The sequence below is a fragment of the Macaca fascicularis genome, chromosome 5, assembly GCF_037993035.2.
Source record: "Macaca fascicularis isolate 582-1 chromosome 5, T2T-MFA8v1.1".
In the NCBI taxonomy this organism is placed as follows: Eukaryota; Metazoa; Chordata; class Mammalia; order Primates; family Cercopithecidae; genus Macaca; species Macaca fascicularis.
In genome coordinates this window covers 173,240,428-173,261,918 of record NC_088379.1, presented here as the reverse complement: position 1 = coordinate 173,261,918, position 21,491 = coordinate 173,240,428, and the positions used below count along the sequence as shown (strand labels likewise).

Sequence of the window (21,491 nt, the reverse complement as noted above, 5' to 3'; positions counted from 1 at the left end):
GAGAACTAGAATTTCTTATACTTTAAATTTTTACTCAATTTTAATACAGAAGAATAATAAGTCTAATAAAGTATCTCACATATAGAGTTATCAATTGAATATGTTTACTCTGATTATAGTTTATAAAATAATAGATTTGAGATTATTTATTAATAACCTACCTGACAAACTTTGAAGTAAATTAAAATTAGAAAATTTGTACAGATGCTTTCTGAAAACAGAAATTAAATACTAGATGATGTCCAGATGCCACTTTCAACCCTCCATAATAGGAATGAATCCTATACATAATTCTAGCACAATCTAAAAACCGTAATGTAGTGAGATTGAAGAATGATCTTCAATAGGGTTCCAGGTTCCAATTCCAGGATGAACTTTTTTTAACGTTAATATCTGCTATTTTACTTTTCCCAAGAATAATATTTTAGGTGATAAAACTCTTCTTACTGCAATATTACACTATTTAAAAGCATAGTAGGCCAGGCATGTTAGTTCATGCCTGTAATCTCAGCACTTTGGAAGGTCAAGGTGAGCAGATCACTTGAGCCCAGGAGTTCAAGACCAGTGTGGGCAACATGACAACACCCTGTCTATACAACACACAGACACACACACACAGACACACACACACACACACACACACATTAACCACAGTTGATGGCATGTGCCTATAGTCCCAGCTACTCAGCCAGGGGGTGGGATAGGGAGTGGTGGGGCTGAGGCAGGAGGATCACTTGCACCCAGAAGTTCAAGGCTACAGTGAGCTATGATTGTGCCACTGCACTCCAGCCTGGGTGACAGAGCGAGACCCTGTCTCAAACAACAACAACAACAAAAAAAAAGATAGTAAAAATGCCTTGTGCATAGAATGTGCTCAGTGGATATTTAATAAATGTTTATTCAATTTTGAATTTCAAATAATATATGAAAATAATAACAGATGATAGGAGATGACAAAAAGAAGAAGAAATACTCCATTGACATTGGACCAGCTCGGTTTCAACTGCAATACATGGGCCATTACTTGATACGAGATGAAAGAAAAAATCCGGATCCCAGGATCCAGGATTTTATTCCCAACACATGGCAGGTAATGACAACAAACATTGTACTTTTCTAATCAGTGTGACTTCAGAACTTTTCCTTACTGTGTCTCTACATGTTAAATTTTGCATAAACTTCTTAATCTTGTTTAATGCCTTTCCTCTCCGGTGCCTGGAGAGTGTAACCAGAGTATGAGAAATCAATCACTTCTTCCCCTTCTTGGCCTCTTTATTTTCACCATCAGTGGAAGTTACACTGATACCTGTTTGTATGTGAAGGCATGCTAATGTGGCATTACTAGTTTTTAGCACTCAATTTTTGAAATTTCTTTCTGTACTTGCTCAATGAAAATTAGAAAAAGTGTTTTCTAATGGGAAAATGTGTTTTACTCAGTCTCGCTTTTGATTTTGCAGAAATGAAACCTTCTCTCTAGGCCAAAATGTAAAACAAAATCTCTTTTCTGAGGGAATGGCATGAGTAATCCAGGCATTTTCCTGAATCCTTCAAGTGTTCACTAGACGTAATCTTCAGGGGTTCAGGGAGTTCCCCCAAAGGTAGCATAATACGGGTGCAGGAGACAGAAGGTACAAAGGATACTGTCTGTGTTTTGGTAACATGCTGTTCACTTTCTTGAACGCTTTGTACCCTGCAGCGGGAACTCCTGGATGTGGTGGATAAGAATGAGTCAGCAGTGATTGTTGCCCCAGTGTCAGCAGGAAAAACCTATGCTTCCTACTACTGCATGGAGAAAGTGCTGAGGGAGAGCGATGACGGGGTGGTCGTGTACATTGCGCCTGCAAAGGTAGTGCTTGAGTGACTTTCATTTTTTCTTTCATTCCTGAACATTCCTTTAAAAAGAATGCACATGGTCACATTCTAGATCTAATTCACTATTTTATTTTATTTTAATTTTATTTTTTTGAGACGGAGTCTTGCTCTGTTACCCAGGCCGGAGTACAGTGGCACGATCTTGGCTCACTGAAACCTCTGCCTCCCATTTTCAAGTGATTCTCCCGCCTCAGCCTCTTGAGTAGCTGGGATTATAGGCACCCACTGCCATGCCTGGCTAATTTTTGAATTTTTAGTAGAGATGGGGTTTCATCATGTTGGCCAGGCTAGTCTCGAACTCCTGACCTCAGGTGATCCACCCACCTTGGCCTCCTGAAGTGTTGGGATTACAGGTGTGAGCCACTGCACCCGGCCAAGAAACTATTTTTGATATTTTCATTTTGTCTAATACATTAATATTTTCATTTATAGCTACTGCAATTTTACTTATTTTTAGAAAATATTTCACTATCAAGAATGTAAAAATGATGACTATATAGTATTTTTAAGGATTACTTTTTTAAAAAATTTACATTTTAAGTTATTTCCCTTTCTCTCCCCCCTTTCCTTTTTTCCTTTTCACTCCCTCCCTCGGAGTGGTATGCTATGATTATAATTATGAAGATTTGTGTTTTGCTTTTAATTAATATTGTTTCAGTTAAAAAACACAGACAGACATATATGACTTCCATTTCCAGCAATATGGCCATATAGGTCAACAGAGAAATCTCTTTGTGTAAAATATCTGAAATGCTGGATAAGAGACACCAAACATCTTTTTATATAATTATAGTTAAGCTCAAAACAATAGAAGGGGAATCCTAGAGGCTGAAAAATTTAAGAGAAGGCCACATGGACTCTTTGCCTCTTTTAGGCAACAAGTTGCAGGAGCTTAAATAAGAAAGGATTCTGACAAACAGAGGCAGAGAGAGCACTAGGAGGATCCCAGGCAGAGCAATGGTGGTATACCGGGAATCATGAACTTTCAATAGAAAGTCAATGAAAATAGAAAATATTGATTTTCAATAGAAAGTCATTCATTTGCTCATTATCACCATATACACAATATGTAATCTCTATCTCGTGTGTGTGTGTGTGTAAAATCAAGGACGATCCAAGAGAATACTCAGTGGTATCAAATAATTTCACTACTCTCTGTATTTTTTCCCTACTTCTTTGTTTCATTTTCATTAAAGTGTGTGAGTGTGTGTGTGTATGTGAATGTGTGTGTGAATGTGTGTGTGTGAATGTGTATGTGTATGTGTGTGGATTCTGTTGTCCTCAAGGTTTTATATATCTGTTCTCTACTGAGTGACTAATGGTTTTTTTTTTTTTTTTTTTTTTTCTTGTCAATCAGTCCTTTGTTGGTCAAGTGGCTGCAACTGTTGAGAATCGTTTTACTAAAACGTTGCCTGCCGGCAGAACTCTATGTGGTGCTTTCACAAGAGATTATCGTTACAATGTACTAAACTGTCAGGTATGACATACTAATTAATGAGTTTATTATCAATTTATAGAGCAGTACTTATATAACTGTTTTGCTGGGAATCTGCAAAGCACAAGCCCTTATAGAAATCATTTCACTGAATTCACAAAGAAGATGAAATTGCTCACCCTAGAACTTAAAGTATAATAATAATAATAATAATATAAAGAAAATGAAATTGCTCTAAGGAAAATTTAAGGTTGTTCTACTCTAAAAAGTAAGAACTAGGCTCACCATCTCTAAGGATACTCACATTGTGAGCTGAAATTTCAAATAGAAAGTTATGATATTTCGTTATAACTTAGAAACGGATTCAAGTAGATTTGACAAATCCAATGCATTACTGAATGACTACCCAACTTTTTGTTTCCATTCAAAATTGCCAGTTCTTGTGAATGATGTTTATGGATCCTCATAATAAAAACTTGTCTCAAAAAGATTGTGTGTTGACAGTGGACCCGTCAATAGGTAAATCATAGATTAAGATAGATTGTCTCCCTTATTGAATTCACCAAGTAGACATTTAAGACTAAACAAAATGTAAAACCATCATTACAGAGTAGAAGCTTTTATTTTTTCACTTTTATTAATCCAAATGTTCATAAATGTAAAGATTTAAATGAAACATGTCAAAGATGCAATGTTATCTTAATGAAACTGCTATCAGCAGCAGCAGCATATTTTGTAGGTTCCTTTTACTATGCCTGATATAAAATTAATGCTCCATAAAGTTAGCTACACTAATCGTTCATATTTGTAGGTACTTATTACAGTGCCGGAATGTTTTGAAATCCTGTTGCTTGCTCCTCATCGCCAAAAATGGGTGGAAAGGATCAGATATGTTATATTTGATGAGGTAGGTTTGGTGTTAGTTCTCTGGTTGATGTTCTAGTCTGCATACACACTATAATTTGTAATTTAAAGAATATGGGGCTTTTTCAGTGACGGTAGTTATCTAAGTTGTGCGTCAGCCAGGGTACCAACTGAAAACAGATCGCATATTCACATTAGTATAATTTTTAGAAAAGTGTTTTTACCAAGGTGCTGTTTACAAAGGTTTGTACAAGGGAAACCACAAGGTAAGTACAGTAGTCCAGAAGAGTACAAGCCTTTCGATCCTGTAAGGATGGAGGGAGGAGGAAGCAGTATGAACCTTAACAGAAGAGAGACTCTATAGATATGTCTCTTTGAGAAGAACAGTGACCTTGGTGAAGAATCGCAGCTGGCCAAGGTTGACCTCTTAGGGAGAGAGAGCAAAAGAACAAAGACCTTGAGCTCATTGTCTTCTCTCCTTCCCATTTCTTGCCTACACTTCCCACTGGCCAAACCCAGTAGAAGCTAGAGAGCTAAGGAGGCTGGGTGAGCCAATTCCCAAGATCAGACTTATTGGCCAGAGAGCAAGGTGGCGAATGGTGTAGATCTGGAAGGACATAGCTATGTTATTATCAAAATGAATGGAAAGAACAGTAAATAGAATTCAAGCTTTGTATTTTGTTGCTTCAAGGAATTTTCAACTTAAAGGAAAACTAGGTGACAAACCTATGTAGTAAATCTATTCCTTTTTTGTGTGAAGTTGGGAGCTGGCAGACATGCTGCCATTCTGCTTTCTTTGTCCTGAAAGTAGTCTGTTTCCTTTTATGCATCAGGCTGTATTGTGTGTTGCTGACTTTGAGCATTCCCGTTTAAAGGGAAAACAAAGCAAAATCCTTGATCTTCATGATCTAGAACCTTAGATTGTAGTCTCATCTCAAAATGCCTAAGCACAATGATGTTAAAACGTGGGTAATGAGGCTGGGCGCAGTGGTTCATGCCTGTAAACCCAGTACTTTGGGAGGCCGAGGTGGGTGGATCACCTGAGGTCAGGAGTTCGAGACCAACCTGACCAACATGGTGAAACCCCGCCTCTACTAAAAATACAAAAATTAGCCAAGCATGGTGGCGTGTTCCTGTAATCTCAGCTATTTGGGAGGCTGAGGTAGGAAAATCACTTGAACCTGGGAGGCGGAGGTTGCAGTGAGCCAAGATCACACCACTACACTTCAGCCTGGGCAACAATAGCGCAACTGTGTCTCAAAACAAAAATCAAAATGTGAATAACTTTGGTTTTCTGATTTATACATGCACAGAACTTGATGGTAAGAAGGCTTTAAAAATTGTTTATTCTAGGAAGTTCAGAGAAATTGCCTGCTGATATAAAATATAAGATTAGCATTTGGTAAAGTGGGCAATTATCTGACTAGATCAAAGTCAGAATGGATATGAGAACATTCTTCTTTATGTATTTATTACTAGGCTTGGTTAGTAAGTCTTCCCAGCTGAGACCCAATTGTCACGATGTATTCTGTTTAATTAAGACTAAAACTTGGACCTCCTCTCTAAGTCTTAATTTGCATTATTTAACCAAAGAGAATTGATTCATTCATTCAATAGATGTTAATTGAGTATTTACTCTGTGCTAGGCACTGTGCTTTCTCCCTGGTATGCCAGTACTGACCTTGTGGTTTAGTGAAGGAGAGAGCAATTAAATAAGTAAATGTACCAATGAAAATATAAGTAAACGTTGTGATACAAACTCTGAAGAAAAAAATCAGTCAGTTTTCACCAAGATAATAGCAAAGGGAAGTAAGAACAACAACTTCGGAGCAGGTACTCAGGAAAGGTGTTTCTGAGGCAATGACCTTCAGCTGGGCTTTGCAGGGATAAGCAGGAATGGTCAGGTAAGAGGTGGATGAGGATTTTAAGTAGCAGGGTTGTATATGTGAAGACCCTCAGGTGGAACACATGTGTTCAAGGAATGAAAAGAAGGCCAGTATGTTGGGAGCAGAGTGCATGGCTGGGAAAGTGGCCTGAGATGGGGTTGGAAAGGTGGGAAGAAGCAAGATCATGCAAGAAGTTACACTTCCAGTTAAGCAGCTTGTAGTTTGCTGTAAATGCATTGGGAGAGTAGTGTAGGGATTTAATTAGGGATGTAGTCTAATTTGATTTTTGTTTAATAATACCATTAGGGCTATGATGTGAAGAAAGTATAGAGAAAGAGTGGAAGCTAAGAGAAAAATCAGAAGGCTATTGTAGAAAGCCAGGTGATGGTGTGTTCAATGACAACAAAAAATGGAGAGAAAAACATAGCTTCAAAATAGATTTTTGGAATTGGAATCTGTAGGGATTAATAATGGATGAGTTATGGAAATTGGAGAGAGTTAAGTGTCAGTGATCTCTATTGTCTGAATTTATCACCATTCACTTTATTGAGGTTAGGTCATTTATAGGAAACTGGAAAAATATGCATGATGATTTTATGCTTCTATTTTTTATTTACCATTTGACATCAACTTTTCAACTGATTTTTTTTTCTTTACTAGGTCCATTATCTTGGCAGAGAAGTTGGAGCAAAATTTTGGGAGCTCCTCCTTGTCATTATTCGATGTCCCTTTTTGGTTCTTTCAGCTACCATAAACAACCCAACTCTTCTCACTGAGTAGGTATAGGTAAAAAGAGTGGTAGTTATATATTCAGTGGTTGAATTATATACTGTCTATATGGTCTAAAGTCTTGAAGGTTTTTTCTATAATAACTTTCAAATAAATTTGTTACCCAATCTTTGAAACGTTAGGGGTCTCGCTTTGTTGCCCAGACTGGCCTTAAACTCCGGGGCTGAAGGAATCCACCCACCTCAGCCTCCTGAGTGGCTGAGACCACAGGTGCACATTACCATGTCTGACTTTCTAAAGTTTTTTTGAAGATATGTTTCCTGGAAGTTAGGGAAGGAAAACATCTTCTCCAAAGAAAATCAAGGTCTCCCATAGCCAGATCTGAAATTGTGTAGGAAAATTTCTAAAGATTTTCAAATAAATGTCATCTGAAGTAAGAGAGTTGTATCCCCCTTTCTTTGTCCTTATCCAATAATTAAAGCTAAAATAGAAATAACTGGGACACAGTCATTGACCTTGCAGATGGCAGTCATAAGAACAACAAAGCATTATATGAACATCAAGTATTGTTTTGTTACCAGACTTGATTTTTCCTAGTAACAGCAACAATGATAGCAACAGCATCACTGGTAACAAACACGTAGTGCTTTCTATGTGGCAGGTATATTAACTCATTCAAGCCTTACAACACCCATATTAGAAAGATACTTTCGTTATCTTCCATGTTGAGAGAAATGGAGGCACAGAGAAGTTGAGGAATTTGCCCAAAGTCCACAGCTCTGAAGTAATGGAGCTGGGACTCAAACTCAGGTGGTTTAAATTGAGAGCACATGCACTACATTTTTAAACTTATGAAATTTTCTTTGTTTAAAATATCCAAGTTCTTGATAAATACTTCTATATTTTATTTAAATTACATGCATGTTTATTCTGTAAGGTGGCTGCAATCAGTAAAACAGTACTGGAAACAGGCAGACAAGATTATGGAAGAGAAATTTATTTCTGAAAAACAGGCTGACAAATGCCTCAACTTTCTCCGAGACAATTCATATAAAAATCAATCATATGAAGTTAGACTTGGTAAGCTTATTTTTTTATGTTTTACTATATATTTTTATATTTTACTATAAAGCTTTTTATAGGGATTTTTGTATTTTACTACAAAGTTATCCATATTCTAATAATTATATGTCCATTAATTTGGATATTCTTGCTCTTCGTATCTAGTGCTCTGTGAAGAGAGAGACAATGATTTAGAGAAGCATATATGTTCAGTAAAACATGATGATGTTTATTTTGATCATTTGCATCCCTGTGCTGCACTAACAACAGATACTGTAAGTATAAAAGCGTATTTGTCCTGTTAGTGGAATTTTTAGTGTATGTCACAACTGGAAAGGGACTCGATTAATCTTCATAGAATTGCAGCATGTACGGATAATCTTTTTCTTTTTTTACTGATTCTTTTATCTTATTCATTTATTTTAAAAATTTAATACATTTTTTATTTTTAATTTTGTGGCCATCTAAAGTAGCTGTATACACGTATGGGGCACATGAGATATTTTGATACAGACATGCAATGCATAATAACCACATCAGACTAAATGAGGTACATGTCCATTACCTCAAGCATTTATCTTTTCTTATGTTACAAACAATCCAATTCTAATCTTTTAGTTATTTTAAAATATACAGTAAATTACTGTTGGCTATAATCACTCTGTTGTGCTATCGCATACTAGATCTTATTTATTGTATCTATTTTTTTGTGCCCATTGACCATTCCCTCTTCCACCCAACCCACTATCTTTGCTAGCCTCTGGTAACCATCGTTCTGCTCTCTGTCTCCATGCATTCAATTGTTTTAATTTTTAGCTCCCACAGATAAGTGAGAACATGTGAAGTTTTTCTTTCCGTGCCTGGCTTATTTCACTTAACATAATGACATCCAGTTCCATCTATGTTGGTGCAAATGATAGGATCTTATTTTTTTTTAATGGCTGAATGGTATTCCACTGTATTTAAGTACCACATTTTCTTTATTCATTCATTTGTTGATGGGCACTTAGGTTGCTTCCCAATCTTGGCTATTGTGAATGGTGCTGCAATAAACATGAGAGTCTGGATACCTCTTTGATATACTGATTTCCTTTTTTTTTAAGTATATACATAGCAGTGGTATTGCTGGATCATAAGGTAGCTCTAGTTTTAGTTTTTTGAGGAAGCTCTAAGACTGTTCTCCATAGTGATTTTATAACTTACATTCCCACGAACAGTGTACAAGGGTTCTCTTTTTTCTGTATCCTTGCCAGCATTTGTTATTACTTGTCTTTTGGATGAAAGCCATTTTGACTGAGGTGAGATGATGTTTCATGGTAGTTTTGATTTGCATTTCTCTAGTGGTCAGTGATGTTGAGGGCCTTTTCATATGCCTGTTTGCCATTGTATGTCTTCTTTTGGGAAATGTTATGGAGATCTTTTACCGATTTTTGAATTGGATTATTATTATTTGGCTATTCTGGGCCTTTGGTGGTTCCATATAAATTTTAGGATTGCTTTTTGTATTTCTGCAAAGAATGTCATTGGTATTTGATAGGAATTGCATTGAATCTATAGATTGCTTTGGGTACTATGGACATTTTAACAATATTGATTCTTCCAATCCATAAACATGGAATATCTTTCTACTTTTTTGGTGTGTGTCCTCTTCAGTTTCTTTCATCAGTGTTTTATAGTTTTCTTTTGTAGAGATCTTTTACTTCTTTGGTTAATTCCTTAGTATTTTATTTTATTTGTAGCTATTGTAAATGGGATTACTTTTTTGATCTCTTTTTCAGATTGTTGGCTGTTGGCATATGGAAATGCTACTGATTTTTGTATATTGGTTTTGCATCCTGAAACTTTACTGGATTTGTTTCTCAGTTATGGCAGTATTTTGGTGGAGTCTTTAGGTTTTTCCAAACATAAAATCATATCATCTCAAAGCAATGATAGTTTAACTTCTTCCTTTCCAATTTGGATGCCCATTTTTTCTCTTTTCTGACTGCTTTAGCTAGGACTTCCAGTACTATATTGAATAACAGTGGTGAAAGTGGACATCCTTGTCATGTTCCAGATCTTAGAAGAAAGGCTTTCAGTTTTTCCCCATTCAGTATGATACTAGCTGTGGGTGTGTTGTATATTTCTTTTATTGTGTTCAGGTATGTTCCTTCTATATACAATTTTTGAGAATTTTTATCATAAAGTGATGTTGAATTTTATCAAATGACTTTTCAGCATCAACTGAAATGATCATATCATTTTGTCTTTCTAGTGATATCATTGATTTGTGTATGTTGAACCATTTTTGCGTCACTGTGACAAATCCCACTTGGTCATAATGAAATATCATTTTAATATGTTGTCAAACTCAATTTGCTAGTATTTTGTTGAGGATTTTTGCATTAATATTCATTAGGGATATTGGCTTGTAATTTTCTTTTTTTGATGTGTCTTTGCCTGGTTTTGGTATCAGGGTAATACTGGCATTGAAGAATGAGTTTGGAAATATTCCCTCCTCCTCTCTTTTTCAGAATAGTTTGAGTAGTATTGATATTAATTCTTCTTTAAAGAGAATAAACTAACTAATAGTTTGAGTAGTATTGGTATTAGTTCTCTTTAAAGAAGAGAGGAGTTAGTTCTCTAAAAGAACTAATTCCAAAACTACTCTGACTATTCTGAAAAATGGAGGAGGAGGGAATACTCCTCTATTTTGGTAGAATTCAGCAGTGAAGCCATTGGGTTCTAGACTTTTCTTTGCTGAGAGACTTTTTATAATGGCTTCAATCTCTTGTTATTGGTCTCTTCAGCTTTTGGAATTCTTTGTGGTTCAATTTTGGCAGGTTGTGTCTAGGAATTTATCAGTTTCTTCTAGGTTTTCCAATTTATTGGCATATAGTTGCTTATAGTAGCCTCTAATGATCCTTTGAATTTCTGTGGTATCAGTTGTAATGTCTCCTTTTTCACCTCTGATTTTATTTATTTGGGTCTTCTCTCTTTTTTTTCTAAGTCTGGCTAAAGGTTTGTCTATTTTATTTATCTTTTTTAAAAAACAAACTTTTCATTTTATTGATTGTTTGTATTGTTTCCTGTTTCAATTTCATTTATTTCTGCTCTGATATTTATAATTTATTCTGTTGATTTTGGGTTTGGTTTGTTCTTGCTTTTCTTGTTCTGTAAGATGCATAGTTAGGTTGTTTACTGAAGTTTTTCTGCTTATAGCTATAAACTTTCCTTTTAATACCACTTTTGCTGTATACCATAAGTTTTGGTATGTTGTGTTTTTATTGTTTTAAGAAATTTTAATATTTCCTTCTCAGTTTCTTAATTGACCACCTGGTTATTTAGGAGGCTATTGTTTAATTTCCACATGTTCATAAAGTTTCCAAAATTTGTCTTGTTATTGATTTCTGGTTTTATTCCATTATGGTCAGAGAAAATGCTTGATATTACTTCAATTTTTGTTGAATGTTTTAAGACTTGTTTTGTGACCTAACATATGGTCTATTCTTGAAAATGATCCAGGTGCTTAGAAAAAGAATGTGTATTTTGCAGCCATTGGATGAAATGTTCTGTAAATATCTATTAGGTCCATTTGATCTATAGTGCAGATTAAGTCTGATGTTTCTTTGTTGATTTTCTGTCTGCATGGTCTGTCCAATGCTGGAAGTGAGGTGATAAAGTCTCCAGCTACTATTGTATCAGGGTCTATCTCTTACTTTAACTCTATTTAAAATATCTATTTTTAAGATAAATTTGCCTTATATATCTGGGTGGTCCAGTGTTGGGTGAATATATATTTATAATTGTTATATCTTGCCAATGAATTGACCCCCTTATCATTATATAAATAGCTTCTTTGTCTCTTTTTATAGCTTTTGTTTTGAAATCTGTTTGGTCTAAATATAGCTATGCCTTTTCTGTTTTGGTTTCCATTTGCATGGAATATTTTTTTCCATCTGTTTATTTTCAGTCCATGTGTATCTTTATAGGTAAAGTGTATTTCTTGTAGGCAGCAAGTCATTGAATCTTTTTTTCATCCATTGAGCCACTACATGTCTTTTGATTGGAGAGTTTAGTTTATTTACATTCAATGTTGTTACTGATAAATAAGGACTTACCTGCCATTTTGTTTTTTATTTATTTTTTTTTCGGTTGTTTCGTGGTCGTCTCTTTCTTCTTTCTTTTCTTCCTGTCTTTTAGTGGAGGTGATATTCTCTGTTGGTATGTTTTAATTTCTTGCTTTTTATTTTTTGTGTATCTGTTGTATGTTTCTTGATAGGAAGTTACCATGAACCTTGCAAATATTGTGTTATAACCCATTATTCTCAACTGAGGACAACTTAACACTGATTGCGTGTACAACCAACCAACTGCAAAAAACAAAAAAACGAATGAAAACTATATACTTTAACTTCCCACCCCAGATGCTTTTAAACTTTATGTTGTTTCTATTTATATCTTATTATATTGTCTGTCTTGAAAAGTTGCTGTGGTTGTAATTTGTGATAGGTTCATTGTTTTGTCTTTCTACTGAAGATATACTCATACCAGAATTACAGTGTTATAATATTCTGTGTTTTTCTGTGTACTTACTAGTAAGTTTTTTACCTTCAGATGATTTCTAAATGCTCATTAACATCATTTTCTTTCACACTGAAGAACTCCCTTTGGCACCTCTTGTAGGACAGGTGTTGCTGAAATCCCTTAGCTTTTGTCTGAGGAAGTCTTTATTTCTCCTTCATGTCTGAAGGATATTTTCACTGGATATACTATCCCATGATAAAAGATTTTTTCCTTCAGCCCTTTATGTCATGCCACTCTCTTCAGATCTGTGAGGTTTCCACTGAGAAGTTTGCTGCCAGACATATAGGAGCACCGCTGTGTTATTTGTGTCTTTTCTCTTGCTGCTTTTAGGATCCTTTCTTTATTTGTGACCTTTGGGAGTGTGATTATTAAATATCTTGAGATAGTCTTCTTTGGGTTAAATCTCTTTGGTGTTCTATATCCTTCTTGTACATGAGTATTGGTATCTTTCTCTAGGTTTGGGAAGTTTCTGTTATTATCCCTTTGAATAAACTTTCTCCTCACCCTAGGGGTTTTAAGCCCCTTTAAGGCCAATAAATCTTAGATTTGCCCTTTTGAGGCTATTTTCTATATCTTATAGGAATGTTTTATCATTTTTAATTCTCTTTTCTTTTTTCTCTTCTGTCTATATATTTTCAAATAGCCTTCCTTCAGCTCACTTCTGCTTGATTAATTCTGCTATCAAGAGACTCTGATGCATTCTTCAGCATGTTGATTGCATTTTTCAGTTCCATAGCTTTTGCTTGATTCTTTTTAATTATTTCAATCTCTTTGTTAAATTTATCTAATAGGATCCTGCTATTATTCTGTTGATATTATATACCACATTGATTTGTGTATGCAGAACCATCCCTACATTGCTGTGATAAACCCCACATGGTCATAATGAAGTATCTTTTAAATGTGTTGCTTAACTCAGTTTGCTAGTATTTTGTTGAGGATTTTTGCATTAATATTCATCAGGGATATTGGCCTGTAGTTTTCTTTTTTTAATGTGTCTTTGCCTTGTTTTGATATCACGATAATGCTGGTTTTTTGAGTTTCCTCAAAACAGCTATTTTGAATTATCAGCCTGAAAAGTCACATATCTTTGTCTTTCCATAATTGGTTCCTGGTAACTTATTTAGTTCATTTGGTGAGGTCATATTTTCCTGGATGGTCTTGATGCTTGTGGCTATTCATTGATGCTTAGACATTAAGTAGTTAGGCATTTATTGTAGTCTTCACAGTCTGGGCTTATTTGTACTTGCGCTTGAGAAGGCTTCCTAGGTATTTGGAGGGACTTGGATGTTGTGATCTAAGATTTTGGTTACGGCAGCCATTTTCTGCATTGGGGGTGGGGGCACCCCAAGCTCAGTGAGGCTGTGGCCCTTATAGACTCATAGAGAAACCATCTTGGTGGTTTGGATAAGATCCTGAATATTTCTCTGGATTATCAGAGACTTTTGTTTTCTTCCCTTACTGTCTCCCAAACAAATGGAATCTTTTTCTCTGTGTTGAGCTGCCTGGAGCTGGAAAGAGAGAACAACATAGCATCCCTATGGTGTCCACCGCAGAGACTGCACTGGGTTAAAACTGATTCAAGCACAGCATTAGGTGTTGCCCTAGGCTTGCAATAATCATTGGCTACTGCCAATTTTCATTCAAGGCCTGAGTGATCCACAGTCAGTAGGTGGTGAAGCCAGCCAGGCTTGTGTCCTTTTCGTCAAGGTGGCGGGTTCCCCTGACCTCAGGTGGGTCCAGAGATGTTGTTTGGGACCCAGGGCTTGGAGTCAAATTCTACCGACTCTTCTCTTCTTTTTCCACAAGTAGAGGAGTCTCTCTCTCTGACCACAAGCAGCCCTGGCCCATGGTGAGTTTTTCCTGGCTACTGCTAATCTTCACTCAAGGCCCAAGGCCTCTTCATTCAGCTTGTGGTGACTGCTGCGAGACCTGGGTCTCTCCCTTCAGGCCAACAGGCTTTTCTCCGGCCCAGGGTAGGTTCAGAAATGCCATCCAAGAGCCAGGGCCTGCATTTGGGGACCCCAAGAGCCCGCTCAGTTCTCTACTCCACTGTGCCTGAGCTGGCATCTGAGCTGCAAGACAAAGTCCCATTTACTCTTCCCTCTCCTTTCTTCAAGCAGAAGTAGTCTCTCCCCATAGCCACCACAGCTAGGAAGGTGCTGGGTCATATCTGAAGCCAGCATGCTTCTATTAGGCCATCTTAGATTCTCTCTACATGTCATGCGGCCACTGCTGGAGGATGTGGGATGGGTGGCACTGGCAGGTCGACACTGTCTTTCCTGCCCTCTTCAGTGCCTCTTCAGTGATAAAGAGTCAAAACCAGATACTGTGATCACTCACCTGATTTTTGGTTCTTAGAAAAGTGCTTTTTGTGTGCATAGTTGTTCAATTTGGAGTTCCTGCAGGGGCTGATGCTCACAAGAGGCTTCTGTTAGGCCATCTTTACTGATAATCTTAACCTTAGGTATACGGACATTAAGGATGGACTTCATAGAAAAGTGAAAAACCTTTACAAATTGTGTATGTATACATTCTTCTAGCTTTCCTTAGATCCTCAAAGTCGTTTGGGACACCCAGAGTTTAATAACTGGAAAGGAAGTAATGGAGAGTTCTGATTTGGGTTCTTTGGTTAGTTTATTCCTTTTCTTTATATCTATTTCTGTCTTCTACTTCTGTGAGACTAACAGTGCCACCACAACTGTATTGGCACTCCTTGTTCATGTCAGAATCGCCCATTACCAAATGGTCTGAACAGGGAAGAGGCATTTCCTACTAACATAAAAATCAGAACGTGACTTTTTTCATGGTGGACTGATAACATGAAGTTTTTGGAGATCTCACTTAAGGCCCTGGATTATGAGTGTGGGAAGACATTAATTTCTCTTGCTATTCTCTCCTCTTTTTCCAGCTTATCTCTGTTATTAAATTCTATAGGTTCAAGTTGCCTTGTGAAGATATAGACATTAGCCAATAGTTGGTCCTTTTTTTATTATATTATGTCCAAAATTGTGCTGTTCCATTTATCTTCCTAAAACATAATTCTGATCCTCTCCTTATTCTACTCAAAATTCTTCAATGTTTCTCCATTGGAAATAAATTACAGACTTTGTAGCTTGGCATTCAAGTCTTCTATAACTTAGACTTTCCTCAGCTTTTCACTCAAACCCTAGCTTACCTAAAGCTTTCGTGCTGTGTGCTATACCTGGAATGCTTCATTCCAGATGCCAAACTCTAAGTTTCCAGATTCTATTCATCTTCCATGTCTTTGCTTATGTGGGATTTTTTTCCAGAAGTCTTTCTATGATCTCTCCACATGGAATTCATCTTCTTTTCTGATAATAGGTAACTTATTATTTGTACTTTTAAAATGACACTAATTATGTTTAGCCTGCTGTTATAATTTTTTTTTTTGCTTTCATGTCTTCTTTTTCTTATTAAATTACAAAACTGTTAATGAAAAATTTTGCACTTTTTCACCCCTGGATTACCTTATAGCTAGCTCATAGTGTCATATACACAAAAGTTGCTCAGTAAATATTTGTGGAATGATGATTGTCAACATGTGTTGAGAATTTACGTGGCAGGCACTTGTTAATATTTATTCGTATTTCTCTTTTAACCTTCACAACATCTTTATAATAAATGTACTATAATTGTTCCCAACTTATAGATGAGGAAAAAGAGTAGGGAGGTTGTTTAACTAGTCCAAGGACTCAGTTAGTAATTGTCAGACTATGGTACAAACTCAAAAGTTCTGACCCCAAAGCCTAATGTTCTTAATCATAGTGTTATACTAAATAATTTATGGATTGAATGCATGAGTAAGGAATTAAATGGAAATTACTTCATAGACTCTGAACTATGGTGATTAAGGGCATATAAAACTCACTTAAAGTGATTCCGTCTCCCAGAAATTTTCAAACATAATTTTATTATGTAGTTTTTTCTTGACTTTGCACTGACTCATTCCAAATGGCATTCCTGTCCCTATCCCTCCCTATTCCCCTGACTCTGTGCTTAGGGAATAGATATATGATAAGCATACATCACTCTTTAAGCCTTCCAATTATATTTTGATATCTTTAGCATTGAATTCTCAGCAAGTTTTTAGTTGTGTAGTATTTTATAATGTTTTAATGATTTACTCTGCTTAAAGTGATTTAAGGTAAGTTACCTTTAAGCATTTGTGAGTATAGTGGCCTGGAGTTCTTGGTAAGATCATCATTTTGGCCATGTGCCTTCCTCTATTCTCAGTAGCTATTAATGGAGTAATTGGAAAGCAACAGAACCATTACAGTGTGTTCTGACCCTGTATGACTTCTCTAGAGCTGTGCTGTTGTATGAATCTTCTCAGCTCTTTACTCTGTGATACTTTACTTTCGTATGCCTGGGGACAACTAGAGAGACATGCTTTTTAAAACGCTTAGACAACTGGTTACATCTGTGAGGTGTGCATTTATATAAGACCTTTCTTTGTGCTCCTAAGATAGCAATAACAATAGCAAGATGGTCTATCCAAATGAGTATAGTATTCATGAGATTACATTGAAATTGTTCAAACATGAGGGGAAGCAGAATACATTGAAGCAACAAGAGAAGAATGTAAAAAGGAACCTTCTAACCTTGGATTTATTCTCTGTAACGCTCATGGAAATAGCTTTGGAAAGGAAGGCATGGGAACAGGATGAGTGAGCTGGCTTTAATCCAGCTGTGATGAGGGATCACTGCAATCCATATATGGCTTGTTCCTGGGCTAAAAGAAGAGCTGCACAGCCTTCCTACGAATTATGCTGCCATAAAAGAACAGCTGCTCAGTGCCCTAAGAGGCTGTTGACACCAGGCAGTCCTCGAAAGAACTACTATCTGTCTCTGTGTAGTTCTGATAAATTCTTACCGTGTAACTTTTTAACTTATTTTTTATTCATTTTATTTAATTTTGTTTTTCAGAAGGAGCATTGTGGTATGATATGCTTTTGTTTATGAATGAAGAAGTACAAACCAATATAACTATATATTGATCTTTTGTATATTGTCTTTCTGTATAATTTTATATGTTATCTAGGCCAACTTAAGAGATGCCAGTTAATTACATGTTGTGCAGAGGAGAACAGTTGAGTTGGATATATCCTTTTAGTGATACAGTTGACAAACTGATGAAAAAGAATACTTGAAAGTTAATAATCAGTCACTATGATGGATGGAATACTAAAAAAGAGCAAGGCATTTTACCAGCATATTATATTGATTATATCATTTAATCCTCACAACAAATCTGTGGTGTAAGGATAATTATTCCCATTTTAAAGACAGGAAACCAAGGCATCCGTAAAGGAAGGGAGATGCTTTGAAAATGAATCACTGTTATTCTAGAGACCAACATAGAAGCATAGCATTAGTATGTACTTGGTAATTCTTAGAAAACTCTATAATTACTTAAGTCAGCAATGGCTTCATTTGTAGACAGAATATGTGGTCACCTACAAGATGCAGTTTATGAGATGCTGAAATCCTCACCTTCTGAGATAATACAGTTACTAGTGTGTTCAAATGAAGTCCCTGCCAACTAGCTAACTTCATAAATTCAATCTGAGAATTGCTAAATGATGATTCTTTATATTTATGTTGCATAACATAGAATAAAAAGAAAATCTTGCTCTATTAACCTTTGGAATCTCACCACAATCTTGAAGGCAAGCAATGAAGACATTGTCATTCTCATACTGTAGACAAGAAAGTCAGAACCCAGGGAGTAGTGATTGGAGCTGTGATTAGAACCCAGATGTGCGGCACAGGCCACCAACAGCCCTTCTTTGCTTTCTGAACTCTATGTTTGGAGTGGCTTCTTTAGTCCAGTATTTCCAATCTTCTAGGAACCAGTCATAGGTATTTTTTAAAGGAAGGATTCCTTCCTCAAATAAGTTTGGGAGAAGTGTGATGTCCTATCCTTTTCTTGGAGATTCACAGTGCACATGAACATAACAGAAACCTTGACATGAAGATATTTGGTTAACTTGTTTAATAGGGTCTTTCCCATAGATTTCTCATGTTTAATTTTCTTTCTTGGTGTTATGGTTTAGATGTTACTTTATCCCTTTTGTACATAATAGATTAGAGGAAGTGGTGATTGAAGCCAGAGGAATATAGAACACAAAGGTTATGAGGACAGAATTTGTTCTTGTACCCTACACAGTGCTTTGTGTGTAACATCAACAGTATTTGTGAGAGGAAGAGTAGTGCATGAGTTCTAAACGCTTAAGACAAAAGCTGATCAGTAACCAGAGCAGCCATCAGGTAGAAATTTCTTTGAGTTTCTGAAGGTTGTCTGAGGGTCTTTGTCCTTATAAAGTTGATCCAGTTCTTATATTGGATTTCTAGGGGCAAAGCTTTGTCTCTTTTTACATGGCTTGGTAGCCATAAAATCATCTTCATCACTGAATGCATTTTAATGTCTGTTTCAAAGGGATATTTCAAAAAGAAACGTATTTTTTTTTGTCTAAACTGAGGCTATTCTGTAAGAGCTCATATTTTCCAGCCACCTAGTACCCTCACTGGCATTCTAGGGGTGTTTCATAGAGCAGTGTTAGTTTGTTATCTAGTGCAAATAGTCTCAGGAAATAGTACTGAAACTCATTAGTGGACTTTGGAGTTTTCCATTTCAGCAGGTTAGGGATGCTACTTTGTTAAGACTTTATTAACAGATCCTTGCAGAGGTGAAATATTATAGTTTATTGCCTTTTAATGTCCCTGGATTCATAGATAAAAACTTGAGGGTTTAGCCATGAAAGATAAAATAAAGGAAATATAAATATTGTAATTTTATTTGTTCATCCATCCATTAATTTGTTTATTCACAGATTGAAAAGTATGGATTCCCACCTGATCTTATCCTCACCCCTCAAGAAAGCATCCAGCTTTATGACACGATGGTTCACGTCTGGGAAGCTTGGCCCAGGGCTCAGGTAAATATAGAAATGTATATTCATCAAAATGAACTTTAGTTAATGCTATTCCAGAATATAGCAAAATTACTCTTGAGGTAAGCACACGTATTCTCTCTATTTGCTGATGCTGCTATTTTGAAATAATCAATAATTTTTTCTTTTTTTCAGACATTCTTTATGACTTTATTATTGTACGTAACATGGAATGTTCCATAATTCTTGAAAATATTTCTTCTTTTAACTTTTGGAATACCATACAACTTTAACTGTGTTTTTGGACTTATATTCCTTCATTCTCTTCTCTGTTGGTTTTCATCTTTTCATCAGCTGTGCCCTGTATAAGAGTTCACCCATCGTCATAGATTTATGTGTTAGAAATTATTGGGAGGTAAAAAGATTTTCAACAGCCTCTGTCCTCAAGGAGTTTGCAATTTGGTTAAGGAGACAAGTAAACTTAAATACATCATTGTATCTTTCTTACTGTAGATTGCATAGCTTAGCTTAATTTTGTAATAATTTTCCCCCCAAGGAATTGTGTCCAGAGGAATTCATTCTTTTTAAGAATAAAATAGTCATTAAGAAGTTGGATGCTAGAAAATATGAAGAAAACTTAAAGGCAGAATTGACAAATTGGATTAAAAATGGCAAAGTGAAGAAGGTAATTTTCACACTTTCTTGGACAAAGTTTTGCTTAATTGTTAATTGTTTGGAGTTGTATAATAATTTAGCTAATAACTGTTTTGTAATCTTTTCATTCCAATTTTTGTTTTAGTAATTCCATTTAAACATGTTATACCGTGACTATGAGATAGAAAAAAGGAGGAGGGAACTGATTTCATTTCTTAGCTCAGTGACCTTTAAAACATGTGCCATAGGCTTTTGATTTCTTCAGGTAACAGCTACAAACAGCTAAAAACAAAGAACCTTTAACTCTAACAGGAGAACCAATGTTGCCAAGGCTTTCACAGAAGAGCAACTGGCTCCAGAGGAATGATAGTTAAAATCAGGAATTAGTAGAGGGGCTAATCTGAGTAAGTCTTGTGCAAATAAAAATAAATTATTTAAAAATAACCAATCTTTGAAACTCATGTACGTGATGATAAATGAGAGAATATAAATATACTTGCAAGAGGCTCTGGCAAATTTATAGATGACAGACTCATAGGTGACTATACTGAGAAACAAAGATATCCTTGAGCCTAACATTGATGGATCTTTGGTTCTAGTTTGCTGACTGATTGTCATGTTAATTTGCCTTTTTCACTCTGGTGGTGAAAGAAATAAAGATAAAAATGGTATTGGTTGGCCAGGTGTGGTGACTCACACCTATAATCCCAGCACTTGGGGAAGCTGAGGCGAGTGGATCACTTGAGGCCAGGAGCTTGAGACCAGCCTGGCCAACGTGGTGAAATCCTGTCTCTAAAAAAATACAAAAATTAGCCAGGTGTGGTGGCGCACGCCTGTAATCCCAGCTACTCTGGAGATTGAAGTCGGAGAATCACTTGAGTCTGGGAGGCAGAGGCTGCCGTGAGCAAAGATCATGCCACTGTACTCTAGTCTGTGCAACAGAGGGAGGCTCATACTCGAAGAAAAAAAAAAAAAGAGATATTGATGTTAGGAAGTATTACAAATAATTTAGCCTATTTGGCACAGAATGCTGTGTTCCATTAAATGTTAATTGGGGAAAACTGAATACCAACGATGTCCCTATTTGCCACCCCTCAAATGATAATTAAAATGAAAAATAACTTCGTCAAGAAAATGTATTCATGATAGCACATAACTATTTCATCATATTTTCCATTGTATGTTATGTAAAGGAATTTAATGTTAATTTTCCTGATATAAAATAAGATTTATTTTTTTTCTGATTAAAAAAGAAGTAGATGCTGTTTATAAAAAATTATAAGACATGGAATAGTAGGATAAAAGTTACCACCCACAATTTCAACAATATCTGAGGTGAACAACTTGTTACACTTCTATTGATCATTGTATTTTGTGACTCATTCATCTCTTGAATTTTCAGTTACGCATTATAAACATGTCTCTATACTATTACAAATTATTGGTAGACATAGTTAAAACTTTTTCTTTTTAATTTTAAGAGGTTCTTTTCCATTATTGATTTTA

General features: G+C 35.9%; 1 protein-coding gene across 1 annotated transcript in view; it reads left to right on the top strand.

The window, feature by feature from the left end:
• The window catches only part of DDX60L (DExD/H-box 60 like), a 118,250-nt gene that overhangs the window by 49,823 nt on the left and 46,936 nt on the right, over positions 1-21,491 (top strand). The window contains exons 16-24 of the mRNA XM_074040736.1: positions 941-1,090; positions 1,697-1,846; positions 3,230-3,349; positions 4,119-4,214; positions 6,718-6,833; positions 7,724-7,866; positions 8,014-8,123; positions 19,272-19,376; positions 19,888-20,016. Of these exons, the coding sequence (XP_073896837.1) occupies positions 941-1,090; positions 1,697-1,846; positions 3,230-3,349; positions 4,119-4,214; positions 6,718-6,833; positions 7,724-7,866; positions 8,014-8,123; positions 19,272-19,376; positions 19,888-20,016 (1,119 nt within the window). The remainder of the gene's footprint in view (positions 1-940; positions 1,091-1,696; positions 1,847-3,229; positions 3,350-4,118; positions 4,215-6,717; positions 6,834-7,723; positions 7,867-8,013; positions 8,124-19,271; positions 19,377-19,887; positions 20,017-21,491) is intronic.